This window comes from Anas acuta, chromosome 15, assembly GCF_963932015.1.
Source record: "Anas acuta chromosome 15, bAnaAcu1.1, whole genome shotgun sequence".
In the NCBI taxonomy this organism is placed as follows: domain Eukaryota; kingdom Metazoa; phylum Chordata; class Aves; order Anseriformes; family Anatidae; genus Anas; species Anas acuta.
In genome coordinates, this window is record NC_088993.1 from 1,464,637 (window position 1) to 1,480,070 (window position 15,434).

General features: G+C 36.8%; 1 protein-coding gene across 1 annotated transcript in view; it reads left to right on the plus strand.

Annotated features, from left to right (window-relative positions):
- Positions 1-15,434, plus strand: part of LOC137864973 (uncharacterized) — a 97,389-nt gene that overhangs the window by 53,442 nt on the left and 28,513 nt on the right. Inside the window, 6 exon segments of the mRNA XM_068699630.1 lie at positions 9,495-9,611; positions 10,240-10,470; positions 11,162-11,369; positions 12,628-12,824; positions 13,499-13,639; positions 14,147-14,309. Coding sequence (XP_068555731.1) covers positions 9,495-9,611; positions 10,240-10,470; positions 11,162-11,369; positions 12,628-12,824; positions 13,499-13,639; positions 14,147-14,309 — 1,057 coding nt within the window.

The following is a 15,434-nucleotide window of genomic DNA, read 5'->3' on the forward strand; positions in this document are numbered from 1 at the left end:
CCAATCCCCCTCGCCCTGCTAACCAGTAATTTCACTGGTTTCATCAGGTATGCCTTAGGACTCAAATCTTCCTCTGTACTCAATGCTCTCAGTATGTTTTAAAGCCTGAAGGTATCATTGGCACACAGCATTCAGAAGGTGTAGTATGACAGGAAAATCTCTCTTTGAAATGAAACCGTGTTCAAGAATTTGTACTAGTATTTTGCCGGTGCTGCTGCCCTGACACAGGCTATCATGTTTAAGCATCATGAAACAGACTCAGCCTTTGCCAATTGTTGCTGGGATGTAATTTGTTTCTTCCCATGATTTGGTTTCTTTTGTGCTTAGAATTTCACCACAAAGATTGCTGCATTGATAACGACCACCATAGAGACAGAACAGCTCAAAACTGAAATAGAGATGAAAACCACTGGCAGTGCCATGGAAATTTCTCTTTCGCTTCATCACGATGTGGGAGGACTGATTAACATTGTTCCGTGTATACTACAGGTAAGCAGACATCCTGCTATGTGGTGTATTTGATCTAGCTTTCTGTTGTGTGTCAACTATTTGAATTTGTGTCGTGAGAACAAGCTAGCAGGTCAGAAGAGAGGGTGAATTTTGTCAAACAAAGCCACCACAGAAAGCTTAAGAGTTGTTTGAAAACATGCCTTTTGCTGCTAAGTAAAATGTGGTGGATGACAAAAGTATTAATGTAATGAAATCAGAATGGGCATATATCTAAAAGAGTGCTTGCCCAAGGCCAGTTATATGCAGCCCCATCTTGATAAAGCAGAGTTTTCAGGTGGATCACTTGACTGTGGGTGTGGTGGTTCTGTCAGAATGTCAGGTGCTGTCAGGTGGTGATGGCAGAATGAATAATAATAGCAGTAGTTTTCACACAGCCAACAGCGCTTCCCAAGGAACTCACTTTCTGCATTTGGAACACTGAACATCTATTTGTGACGGTGCTACTTCCCATGCTGCAGATAAGAAATACCACAATCTCCTGCTAAAATTGAAAGTCAGAGTACTAAAAAATAGTTCAGTCTAGCCAGCAGTGGTTTCCTATTGCTTGAAGATATATTTCTGTCTTTATCTATACCGATAATATTTTGGTATGATAATGTAAAACTAAAGGTGTGTTTTTCCTTAGATCCACTAAACTGTTTCTTTTTGGAGATTTAAAAACTTTAATCTTAAAGCTATGCTTTAACATATTCATGCTTTTTATTCTGAAAGCTGTCTTTTTCCTCACTCCTTTGTATTTTAGTTCTCTCTGCTTTTCTCCATGCTCTGAATGTGCTTTGTTGATATGCCAACAGGTTACTTGCAGCGGAGAATCTAACAAACAGGTTTCTGGCCTTTGCAATGGAGAGATTGCATTTCACCATTTTGAGGTACTGGATTCATTCATAAACTCTGCTGTCAACTACATCTTCTTGTAACTACCAGAAAGGGAATCTAAATGCTGGAAGGTGTCAGAGATGTAGAACTGTAGCTGGAAGTTTGGCACACGCATTAAGATATTCTTAGTTCCTTAATATTGACAGGTTCATACAGATCAGATTACTTGTCCATCAAAAACCGAGTAAGTCCATGGGGAGGGTTGCACTCAGTTTCATGCACTCTTGCGGAATGCAGCATATTTGGTTTTACTCTGTTGTTGAGCAGCCAAGCTGAAATGAAAGGAACAAGGGAGCATAGGAGACACAAGCTGAGGATTTCATAGTTTACTTCTTACTCTTTCTGCTCTTTCTTACTAATAATTTATTTGTGAAAGTCCCTATGATACTTGAACTGTTACAAAAAGATACACTTTATAATCTGACATTTTCTTAAGAATGTGTTAAAAATGTCTCCTGCGACTGATGTTATATAAGACTGTTTGTCTCTATAAAGATAGTAATCATAGTGATGGAGATTGCCATGTTTCTTCTAATGGCAAAAAAAGACAAATGCATTTCAATTCTGCCCTCATGTAACATGGGTCCCATCTACATAGCACTACTCATTCCTGCTGAGGTCTGGGGAAATAGAACACATTCTCACATTGCTAGAGCTGTATTTGTTTATAGTAAAAACAGAAGTAATTATAACAAAAACAATAGTAGATGGTTTTTCTCATACTAATAAATGTTTGAACAGGCTTTTTTTCTCTCCTTTTCTTTTCTTTTCTTTTCTTTTCTTTTCTTTTCTTTTCTTTTCTTTTCTTTTCTTTTCTTTTCTTTTCTTTTCTTTTCTTTTCTTTTCTTTTCTTTTCTTTTCTTTTCTTTTCTTTTCTTTTCTTTTTTTTCGTTTCTTTTCTTTTCTTTTTTTTCGTTTCTTTTCTTTCTGTTATTGTTATTGTGGAACTCTAACTAAAGGTTTTTGGCCTTTTCTCCATTTGTTTAGGTACTTATGAATATGTAGGGTGAGTACCAATATGTTGGCAGGGTAGTAGGGAAATAGTTCTCTTTTAGTAACATGTACCTTTTAAAAAAATATATGACCTGACAGGAAAACAAATTTGACAACATTTTTTTCTGTAATTTTTCAGAATCCAACAAGGGTTTCACTGAATGGGTCGATGATTACCAGCGACTTTAGTGTCATCATCTTTGGACACATTTCCTTTAATGACATGTTTGCCTGCCTGCAACTTCATGCCAGCACTAACATCCAGCCTCATTTGGAAATTGACTTCCAGCATTCCTTGCCTCAGCTTCAATCTCTGGGTATTTCCAAAGAGAATCAAATGAAAGTGTCAGCTATCAGAAGTGACAAATATAAGGGGATGCTTGATGTCATCTTCGGGCCTTGCAGTTTCAAAGCTGATGGAGAAGTGAGCCTGAATGCAATGAAACAGAAATAGAATTACTTACTTTTACAAACAAGTGTGTCAGCCTAGAGGTAAGCATCAATTGTTTTCTGTATGGTGTTATAACCGCTCTATTTCAAACTATCAGGAATTACAGAGAACTCTCTCCTGATACAGGAGTATCTTTAATGACAGTTTTGGTCATTAAAGTAGTTCTGGTACAGCACCGAGTGTGAGTGAGGGAGTGTATTTAAAGTTGAGAATTTAGGGTAGTACAATGGCAGATGTTATTGCTGTTGCAATAAAATAGTTGCTTAATTGTAGCTTTTTAATTAGAATAAACTCTTGTTTTGAAATCTAATGAAAATCGTGTACTTAAAATTCTGGAGGATTTCTTTGGGGTTATGAACTTTTCCTTCTACAGTATTTCTTAAAAGGATGTTTTAGCTTTATTTTTTTTTTTTCCATTCCGTTTATTTTGGGGGTAATTTCTGATTTCTCTGTGAAAACAGCTGTCTTGTATGGTCCTTTCCAAAAGCATATCGGTTCAGAAAGAAGAAATGCTTTCTGATTAATTAGTAGGACAGTTTTTTTAATTTATTTGCTTTAAATAGTGTCATCTTTTCTGTTGCAGAGAATGGGACTGCCACATGCTGTAGCCTTTGGGGGCTCATTTCAAAAGAACACCTGCAATATTGACTTGTTGATGAACCTCCAGTATGATGGCAAAACAGTTGATGTGCAGATGGATACTTCCTGCAAAAACAAATATGCCTTCCAAGGGATGCTCAGGCTTTCAGTACTCTGGACGAGTCAACTTGGGCTGCCTTTTGAAAACTCTGTCCTGTTCTCTGCTTCCACAGAGTCCACCACTGGGGGCATTTTGTTGCTGCAGGCTGGCAAATGCAAACTTAAGGCTAGAGGAGATCTCTGTATACAGAATAAAGCTGAATGGACACTGGAAACAGAATGTCAGCTTCTGCAGGTAGCTCTTGGAGGCTTTTAACAAGAGACTTGGGATCAAATGAGGGCCACATAGAGATTTAGCTAAAACAACAGTGAATGTTGGAAAACTACTTTAAAGACATATCTGTCTTACTGCATTAGGCAAAAAGGTATCTAAGGGATCCTGTTGTTTGTAGCTGTTCTCTGTAAGCTAAGATTATTTCAGTGTCTTTATTGCTTGTTGTCCTGGCAGGCTGAACAGCAATTTTAGTTTGAACCATTTGTCAGAGAAATGTTTTCTCTATTCTCTCTTTTTTTATCATAGTAGAAGTTGTGAAATTTCCTTGGTTTTCATATCCAGCATCACTGACTGAATTAGGAAGAAAGACTATTGTGAGATTGGGGGTTATTTCCAGATGTTCATAGGCATTTATGTTTTGCTTTTAGCTCCTCAGTTTTAACTTTCTCAGCTGCAAAGTAGCAAGATTAAAATAAAAATGATGGGAATGTGTTTATCATAGTATTTTCATAGTCATGAAGAGGGAATATAAACCACTTAAAATATTAAAAACAGTAGAGTTTTCAGTATCTTTGCAAATATTTCAGAAAAATGAGTTGAAATGTTTCATTTGGGATGTTACATAGGACAAACCTGAAGCTTTAGTATCAAAAAATAAAACAAAATCTTGGAATGCCAGATGCAAGAATATATTTTAGGCCTATTATTTTGTGGGTGTTAATGTGTTCTGAAAATTGAGATTGGTCTGGTCTGAATGAAGCAGAGGATGGTCAATAAACCTTGCTACTCTGAAGAAAGTGGCATTTTGCATTTTTGTAAATGTGTAAAATTTTGTATAAAGAAAGAATTTGTAAATTTTGCAGGGCAGTCCAAAAATCTTCCCTCAGACTTTATTCAGGCCAAATAGTCACCTTATCATTGGGAGTGAGAAAAGCAGCAGTGCAGGGATTGCAGGCTTTGTCTCTGATTTTGTAGCATAAGATCTCCTTCCTTTTGTGCTGTAGGGAAAAGAAAAATTAATCAAAATTTACTCATCTCAATGTGTATGTATAATCAAGGGGATTTTTTTTTATTTTTTTATTTTTATTATTTTTTTAATCTTGGTAGGATCTTAGTATTCCAACTCAGTCATGGCTTACAGCATCTGTTCAGAAAGACAAGTGCCAAGCAGAACTTCTCTGTGTCCTTGAGACAGAAGGCAAGACTGCCCATCTTGAAGTAAGAGCAGAGTGCAGACCAAAGATCACACTGGAAATTCAGTTCAGGCATGATCTCTCTCAACTGAAAGATGTCCCAAGGGAAAATAAGCTGTCCGTAACCTCACGAAAACAGTTAAACTATCAGATCAGCTTGGGAGTGAAATCAGGTTCTTGTAAGATTCAAATGAATAGGGACTTCCTCACTGAAAAGAAGCTTCAGTGGAAAATGTCTATAGAAAATAAATGCCAAACAATTCAGGTATAGGAAGGAATTTTTGTATTACTCTTTATTTTATGCTGCTAAACCAGAATCTTTGCACCTACTAAAAAGAAAACAGTCTAATGATTTCAGTGGTAGCAAAAACCAAACCAAACCAAACCAAAAACAAACCAAAACAAAAAACATTCTCTTAATGTAACATTTTACTTTTGGAACCAATCATTCACAGTAGAATGCCTTTAAAAGGTTTAAGCCAAATTTTACAGGAAACAGTGCCTATGGTCAATGAACTTGCTTGTACTAGCTCTGGTGTATTTTTCTAAAAGGATGGCTGAGAAATCTGCTAGATTTTAATCTTGAGAGAATGAGTATTCAAAGTTGTCCTTGGTTTCATCTGTGATTGTAATTTCACAGCAGTTTGACAACAAATCTCTATAGTAGTTTAAAAATATATCAAGTAAACTGGGAAACAAAATGAAAATATGATTTAAATAAATAATCTTAACGTCATAAAATTTTCATTCAGCTTTACAGGAAATTGAATTTTTTAGCAAACTGATGTGTAATGTATGAAAATGTATGAATGTATGAAAAACATTGTGTAGGACACACAGAGTGGAAAAAAAAACCACAGCATTAAACAGCAGTTGCAATTTCCTGGGAGACCTTGATTGAGGAATATTTGAGGGGAATTTTGGTTGAAAACCAACAATGACATTTTGAACAATCTGTTTTGGACTTCCCTGGTGAGACATTTTCTGTGGTAATTCTTGAAAAGCTGACCATACAGTTACCCCTGAGCTGAATCTTACCATTTAGAGTGCCTGACTAGCACTGCCACATCACACCTTCTGCTTCGTTAATGAGATTAAACTTCTGAGTGTGGTGAGAATCTCACTATAGGCTCTAAACAGCAACAGTAGTATAAGAAAGTAGTAGTTTCTTTGTTGAAAATATTTAGCTGGTAGACATATGTAATGAAAACTGGAGATCTGTGGAATGACTTCATATCACACATTTGAAATGTTGTCCATCCTTTGCAATACAGTCTCATTGCTGTACGAAACAAAGGAAGGTAAGCCCCATCCTGGGGATAATCCACCTGGCAGGCATCAGACATACTGGGAGTCCTCATCTCAGAAGGAGTTAAAGTGCTGGTGCCTGGAAGGTGCTAAGAGAGCTGGGCAGTGAGGCAAGTTTCAAAGCTCCCTAGGTGAAGAAAGGCAGAGTGCTGTGACCTTTCTCAGCAAGTTAGTGTGGCATGCTGAGCCCATTCTGCCTTTTGATGGAGGTGTGAAAAAGTGGCACTTCTTCCCTCAGTTCTTACTTATTAGTTTGTTTTCTCAGACTAGACTGTTGTAGGAAGGTGGAGGGGGAGAAATTCTGCAGCAGGATTTCCTGAAGTAGCAGTTTTAAGTGTAGCTAGATTGAGCACTGAATCTTCAGACTGAATATTCATATTGCTGTTTGAAATAATTGCATTGTTGTACTAGGCCTCTCACAGACCCCACCAATTAGTGCTGCACAGCCAGGAAATGGAAGGGACAGAATTGTGTGTGGGGAAAGTTTTAGTGAGATGTTAACACAGAATGAGCCGTGGATTGAATATGCACATCAGGGAAAAATGGAACATATAAAGATGAGATTTACCTGCCCTCTCCTGAAAACAAAGCTGTTGTAATCAACCTATGTAAACTGTATGGTTTCACTGGATTTATGGAAGCTTTTTGTCCTTTGAGCAATGCGTAGGAAATCAATTGACACTTCACTCAAGTAGGAAGATCTGTCAGGTTGTCCTGTATCCTATTTATGGTAACTCTTATCGAAAATATGTCTAACGTCTTCAGAAGAAAAAAGAAAAAAGTGGATGTGTATACTACCTGATGTGCTAGATTTAGAGCTAGGTGCTATTATGATTACTTAAAAGGAATAAAAACTCTCAGGTGCATAACACCTGTGGGTAAGCATAAAAGGGGTGAATTCTGGTGTTTTGTTTAGTGTGTATTTTTTTTTTTTAATTATTATTTCTTTGTTCATTTTACTTCTACAGGATCTTGGAGCACCAGTAAAAATTGATGGTTCAGGCTATATTTTAATGGATAAAGTGAACCTAGATTCACAGACCTTCATCATTGTTGATGAAATTAAATTACAAGTACTCCTTATACTAAACATCACTGATGTAAGTGTCCTGAAGACTATTAGATTGTATGTGCAAAGTACTGGATGACATACTCTAAACTATTTTATTGGGAACAAATAGACAAGCTTTAGTAACAAATGCCAGAATAAAAATTAAATCTTCAGAAATTTGACACCTGTAATATACAGTAAAATACATAGGATAATATGATACAAGCTGTGATACTTTCTGAAACATTTCCTTATTATGTTCTTTGTCTGCATATATTTCTTTATATTATACTATTTGGTATTCATTGTATTGTGCATCAAATATGATACAACATGCAAAAACACAGGTGCTGATCACACTCCAGATATACAACAGGTCCTCCCAGTATTAACACTCCTCATTCATAATGGAAATACACAGCAATGCACAAGAAAAAACAAACAAACAAAAACAAAAAGGCTGTGATTTATAGAGCAATCACTGTGATTCACAGTGCAAAATAAAAGGCAATGATTAAATGACACACTGCTGTTTGTTTCTTCAGTAAGACAACACAAGAAAGGCTGTGAATCTCTTGCTTTCTTGTTGACAATTGTTTGGCTTCTCTTGTCACCAGTGCAGGAGAGAGGAGTACATGCAGAGAGAAATACATGAAATTCCTTTTGATCATTCTCTTGCTTGCCATAACTGGTAATTCCGGGGTATTTTGTGCTGTAGAGAAACAGATTGCTAGTGGAAGTTTTTGACATGAGAGTGGAAGTTTTTGACATGAAATGACATTTGCACTTTTTGTCTTGTAATTGAAAACTGTTTTTTATACTGTCTGTCAGGCTTTTTTTCTATTCCCTCTCTCCTCCCTCCCCCCCCATCCCCAACCAGTGTAAATTCCTTAATTTCAGTGCAATTAGCTTTAATTAATGCTGAGTGTAGGACAGACAAATATACTAAATTCCTGTTTTGAACTACATATGGCAGCAAGTTTTGGAATCTACACATATTTTTCTATATATGTTGTGAAATTTTAACTGGAAAGACAAGAGCTGGATGTCGTGCTAACCCATAACATTCAAAAAGCTGCTGACATTGGAATTCCTATGAGGACGTTAGTTGATGTAATATCAGAAAAAAAATTGTTACTTCTATAGAGGACTGACTTATTTCTGTGTGAACAACAAGCGAGTATCTTCTCCGTGTTAGGAAGCTGTGAAATAGAGGTTAGCATGAGCTGATTGGTATGGTAGAAATCACTTTTCCACTTGAAATAGCTGTGCTTGAGGCTCTCCTAGGAATACTCTCCAGGGGCTGGTTCAGTTTTAAAGGTCTTAAATGAAGCCACTGTCTTTCAACCACTCCTGTGCCATCTGTTTTAGCAATAAATTTGACTTCAGCAGTGATCCATGATTCCCATTTGTAAACTGTATGTCCTGCTTTCAGTTTGGCTAGAGTTAATTTTCTTCATAGTAGCTGGTATGGTGCTGTGTTTTGGATTTTGGATGGAAGTAATGTTGATAACATGTGGCTGGTTTAGCTGTTGCTGAGCGGTGCTAACACAGAGCCAAGGCCTTCTCTGTTTCTTGTACTGCCCTACCAGCAAGGAGGCTGGGGGTCCACAACGAGCTGGGAGGGGACCCAGCCAGGACAGGTGACCCAAACTGGCCAAGGGATGTCTCACACCATGTGGCCTCATGCTCAGCAGTAACACGGGGGGACTTGGCCAGGGGATTGCCACTGCTCGCAGACAGGCTGGGCATTGTTTGGCTAGTGGTGAGCAATTGCATTGTGCACCACTTAATTTTTAATATATATATATATATATATATATATATATATATATATATATATATATTCAGTCTTATTAAACTGTTCTTATGTCAATCCACAAGTTCTTGTGCTTTCACCTTGTTCAATTCTACCCCCGTCCCACTGAGGGGAAGTGACCAAACAGCTGCGTGGTGCTTAGCTGCCTGCCAACTTAAACCACAGCAAACCTTTATTTTCATGCATCAGCACTAGATGCCTCATACTCCCTATTGCAGTACAATGAAGTGACATAAAAAAATTAGACAATTCATCACCTTACATTTTTGTAATTTTACTCTAATGTGTAATTAGTAGAATAATTAGAAATAATCAGGGCAGTGTCAATGTCAAAGGTGCACCACGGTTAACTTTTGTTATATGTTTTTTGTGCATAACAGATTAGAGAAGAACTGAGCCTTGTCCAGAAGTTGGGTGTAGTGTCTCTGAACTACAAACTTACTCATAACATAGAGGCACTGAAGGCTTTGCAGGTAGAAGAGAGGATTGAGTTGCAGGTGAGTTATCAGACACTGACAGAGGAGACACGCACCTAGCCTGGAATCAGGTCAAAACATAGAAGCAGTAGCTGTGGAAGTCAAATAGCAGGGGAGTCCAAAAGCTCACTTTGTTCTTGAGGGGCTGGAAGAACAGCTTGTTGGACCCGAACTTTTAATAGGAATAAGAGCTTGGAGGCTTGTTCCCAATCTATGAACAACCCAAGCCACAGGTGAGCTTGCAGCACTCCCTACCTGAGGAGGGCAGTGAATTTTAGCATATGCCTTGTCTGTCTGATAGAGCTGCAGTGTGCCATGTATAGACTAGACAGAGTTGAGTAACTAATAACAACTTCAAGGTTTACATTCCAAATGGTATTTTCCTTCCAGCCACTGATTATCTGACATATTTTTATATTTGAGATACACGAGCCTACAGCACAACACTAAAGCTTTATTAATCACATAACTGCTTGAATAGGGTTAAGGCATGGCCATGCTGGAGAATACTTGTTAAAATCTTAAATTTAAAAATAACAGGTAGCTTTCTTCAATATTTCTAACTAGTCTGTGTTGCAAAATGATATGAATTTTTATTTACACGTCTTTGAGATGATGCTACCTAAACCAAAAATGGAAACCTGACTAACATGAACTTTGCATTTTACAAAGCTGTGTTTTCACAAATTACCATTGTTGCTTGCAGGCTATTTTGAACCTGAAAGTGATCAAGAGATTGAGTATTAAAGTGCGTTATGGTGCTCACTTGACAGTTCTTGAAGGGCATATCCAGGAGTCTGAAACAAGTACCAATGTAACAGGAAATTTCAAGCATACTTGGCCATGGCTGATACAAGCCATAATCCCAAAATCTATACAGGTAGTTTCAAATAAATATATAAATAAATAAAATTATTGTCCTTTATTGTAATGTATAGATCATGGCTAAAATGAGAATTACAATTTTGTAAGATGAGACTTTCTGATATTTAATAATATGGATGGCTAAAATCTGGGCTACTGAAATAGAAAATTTATTAACTAATTTCTGGACCAAGTTATTCCATTCTGATCAGTGTTAGTACAATGTGTTTTATGAACATTGCACATCAACGGCAGTATGGCATCAGCACATTGCATTGTGAATTGGAATATTGCTCCTGATTTTGTTAATAGGAATGTAATACTTAAAGAAATAATTATTTAAGTACTCTTTCAGGGAAGTACTGGAGCACCTACTCTGTGGTAAACATTGGCAGTATGCATGGATCAAAGATCCTTTATATAACAGGAGTCATGTTTTTCATGTTTTTGTGGGATAAAAGAGAACTAATGAGAATTTGAGATGAATAAATGAGACTTAAGTGATTCGAAACTCATTCAGTTGAACAGATTTGCTATGGGAAAGTCATAGATGATTAACGAAAGGATAAGATTTTTTTCTGCTAATGGATAGATTTTTAAAATAAGTATAGACTAAAGAGACTTTTCACTTCCATTTGTTCTTCTGTTTTAAAATTAAATGACATTTAAATGGTAATTCAAAAATATATCTACATGTTATTTTTTAGGTAGATGTGTTTTTTCAAGGAATAAATGCTACTCAGGAAAGATATATGCATATTGCAGCTGGAGAAACATCAATCACATACATAACAAACTCTTACTATGTTGGTCACCAAATGGATATCTTTTGCCAGAGTGTACATAATAACGAGGTGCTACAGGCATCTGGCTACCCTAGGGCAATCAGCTTGATTCTCAGTTTAAAGATATCAGGTAGGTTCCTGCTGTTCCTTGTGGCATTCTTGTTCAATAATAGCTCTTTGAGGATGTTTCAACTATTTCTTCAACAGATACAAACTGATTAATGTTTTCTACATAAAAAAAAAGGGCCTATTATTTTTTGGGTGTTAATGTGTTCTTTTTATTTTTTTATTTTTTAGTAAGTGAATAAAATTGTCATTCTTAAACTACATCTGTTTTTAGTTATATTGCATTTGCTTTTTTTAATTACGGGAAACATCTCACAGGGTACAACACCTGGTAAAACTCGTGATCCCCAGGATACTTAGCTGCATAAAATAAGAAACTTCATTTTCCAGATCACACAAAGAAACTTCTACAGAGCACAAAAATGTGAATTCCAGTGTAATTTTAGGCAGTTTTTGAAAATAATTACAAATGGCTTCTATTTGTTGACAGAACCATCCTGAATAAACCAGTCTGTCCTTAAAACATGCCTTGATGTAAATCCTAACTGTGTTTTCCTCAGCTGGTGATTTTCTTTCTGATCAAGTAACTCCACTGCCCACACAGGAGAATATTTGTGGTGGTGGCAACTGTGTAAATAAAACCATAGAGCGCCAAGAAGTAGGAATTATTGAGGCCAGCAGGCACTGGATCAATACTGTTGTTAGCCATTCTGAAAAAAAGAAGCAACAGCAAAAGGCTTTTGGGACAGCCACCAGTGGTGACTGTATGTTTACTTTCATGTCTATGATTCATTTTCTCCTAAAGATTTTTGAGATTTCATATCTCTCATCTTATTTTTATTTCTTAGCAGTCTGTATTTTCTCCTTTTTCAAATACTAAAAGCTGGTAGCAAAATGGAAGAAAGGTCTTAAGTTGTGCTGTTTGAGTAGTGTTGTTCCTTGTGTAGCTGGAACTCAGTCACTGGAGATAAAAACAGCTCAGAGCTCTTCACTAGATGGAGTGGCTATGTGCCAGTTGGCTATATAAGCTAGTTGACTCTAGTCACAAAAACACATTACTGTTGGGAACTGACTTGTCACTTAATACAGGTTCACGGGTACATGTTCTCTTAAGACTGGATAAGTTCAAGGACATCCAAAAACCTCTGAATTTTGCTTCGCTCCTCGAACCCACAGGCTGCAGCTTATGTTGTCACAAATGGATGACCTCTTCATGTTGAGTGTCTCAATCCAAAAGCAGGATGGATTAATTTTATACAGACTACTGAAATTCCTTGAAAATGAGCCCTTCAAAATGACACTATTTTGTTATTGCTATTTAGAAAACAAAACCAAGACTACATGTGAAGTACAGTATGATGACAAAGATATAACCATGGATATGGATGTTGATACCAGCTTTGAGCTCTATGGTTTATTTGAATTCATGGCAGAGGTGAAGCATTCAATATCACTTCTCCATCAACTGGGACTCCCCTTCTTCCTTCAGGTAATAAACCATAGATCTTTTGCTGTACTTTGATTAGACCTGTCAACTAAGTTGCACTAGCATGAATCCAGAGCACCTCCAACAGACTCAGTGAAATTACTCCAGGTTTATACAAGCTGCAGAAGAGAGAACTTGGTCCAATGTATCAGAATACTTCGTTTTCTTAAGTACAAATCTAATGGTCTCTTTCTATAGAAACTCAGAAGGTACCTGAAATCACTGATTTCAGGATCTAATCATTTCAGGAAGGCACTTGTTTACTGTCACTTCCTAGCTGATTTGGGTTGCTAAAATTGGGTTGCTTTAAAACTTTTCGGTTGCTTTAAAACTTCTTAAAGTTTGTGTTGCTTTAGCAGTAGTAGCAGCTGTCCTTCATACACTCACTATACATAGAGAAGACCCGAGGCAGCTTTTGAAGATCTCCAAGGAGGGAGGCTTCACAACTCTCCGGTCAACCTGTGGCAGTGAAGTCAAATGCAGAACACTGTTACTCCTGAAATAACTGGTCACATACAAACAAACAAATTTCTTATGCATGTTACTCAGTATATACTATTTTGTACCTGTCTTCTACAATGTGAACATAAGTGAAATTGACAAGTTAGATCTGTCTAAGGTCTTGAGGACCATAACATAATATACTGTGACAAGAATATGAGCACAATATTCATATCTCTCTCTCTCTCTCTCTTTGGGAACTTTAAAAGGTAAACTCTGACATGAGTGAAGTAAAAGGCAAACTCTACCTCAGCATAGAAAAAAAGGATTTTAATGCTACAGCTAAGCTAACTTTCACTGGAACCAGCTACACCAATGTCATTGAAATAATACAGACAATGTCCCAGGTTGGTACCATCAACTCAAATGGCAAAAGGCAAGCTGTGACTATCTTATTTCTAGAGCATGGCAGCCAGGATGCTGGCTGCCAAACCATGAAGAGCAAGTACAGCTCCAGTTGCTATGAGGTGCTTTGCCCTTGATTTCTTCAGTAGCATGAGCAAACAAAAATTTGAATGGCTGGATTAGCTTGCCTGAATGACAAATGATATAAATTGTCATTTGGTTTGATATTTGTGTGCTCCTATAGACAGGGTATGTTAATACACAGATACCTAGGAAATAAGAAAAATCATATATTAAAAACTGAACTATTGCTATTTTTTTTTTTTATTATTATACAGGTAATAAAAGGAGTGATCAGGCATTAGGGTATCATTGTGCTAGACTTTTTACAAACACATTTCTAAAGCTAGATTCTAAACAGGTAATTTTGGGTATGAACTATAAACTCCAATAGGTTTTTAACTTTTCAGAGAACTTGGGATTTAATGTTTGTCCTCTTTTATTTTTAGTTAAAAAATCTTCCAGTGCAGCTTGTGTTCATGACAGTTTACCAAAAAGGCAACACAACACGTATGCTGAGGCAAATTGCTCTGTGGGATGGCAAAGAGGTAAAGATAACAGGCACTTACACAGGACTCTTTCCAAAGTTGCATGGAGGTCATGACATTCAGGGTAGGTTTCTAAATCCTTTTGTTGATAGCATACTATACAATAAACTAAGTCATATAAACCTGATTCTAAAATCCATATTCAAATTGTCTCAGTCCAGGCCTTACAAGATCTTATTTGTTTCAAATTCTTGAGAAGTTTGGCTGTTAGAAACGTCCACTTCGGAGACATATTTCTGCTTTGTGAAGCATGTGAAACTTCAATAACCTTTAGTAGTGCCAGGAAAAAGCTTAGCCAGACTGAAAAGTCATCAACAAATACAAACATCTATTACTATTTTACAATAAATTTCAGAAGTTCTCTGAATTAAATGAAACATTTAATCTTATTTTTATGTTTGCTTTTGAATATTTTAAATATTTAATGAAGAACAAAAACATAGGAACTAGTATTGGAGACATAAACAGACTTAGATACCATTTGTAAACAGAGAAGAGCATTAAAATATTGCAGCTACTTTCTTTCTAGCCAGGGCACTAGGATACATAGCTCGGAGATGGCCGACTGAGGTTTGCATCTGCATTCTGTCTCATTCAGAGTAGTAGATTTGAACTAGAAATCCCTGTTTAGGTGTGGGGCTCTTGCTCTCTTCTAATTTTTCAATTCTAATTTTTGTTGTTTTATTGTCACATGCTTCTGGGGCTTTTGTCAGAAACTGTAGTGAATTCTGTTACCCTAGTGCACTGGATTGCTGCAGGAAGCACTGGTGATACAGGCCACTACCTTGAGGTGCTAAATCTGTATGCTGAGGCTGTGTTAACTGAAAATAGAGAAAATAACTGCACTTACTTGTTTGAGAATTGTAAACTGTTACATAATGGTAAAGTCATCTCAGCTCCATAAAGATGACTTTCCTGGCTGTTATTGTGGGAAGTTGCTTTGGGTGTAAATAACAATCTTCTGATTATTAGGGATAATTACTGATTTGCTAGCAACTAGAAGACTCTTCATTTCCCTTAAATTTTTCGTATTCTGTAGAAATCAGCACACTGAAGTCACTATGGCTGTTGGGTAGGGGTGCATACATGTGTGTGAACCAAGACCATGTTTTTTCTCTGAACCAATTGTTGCCCCATTCCCTGTGGGAGAGCGTATCCTGTACCTTCTTCATTATCAGAAAGTAAACAG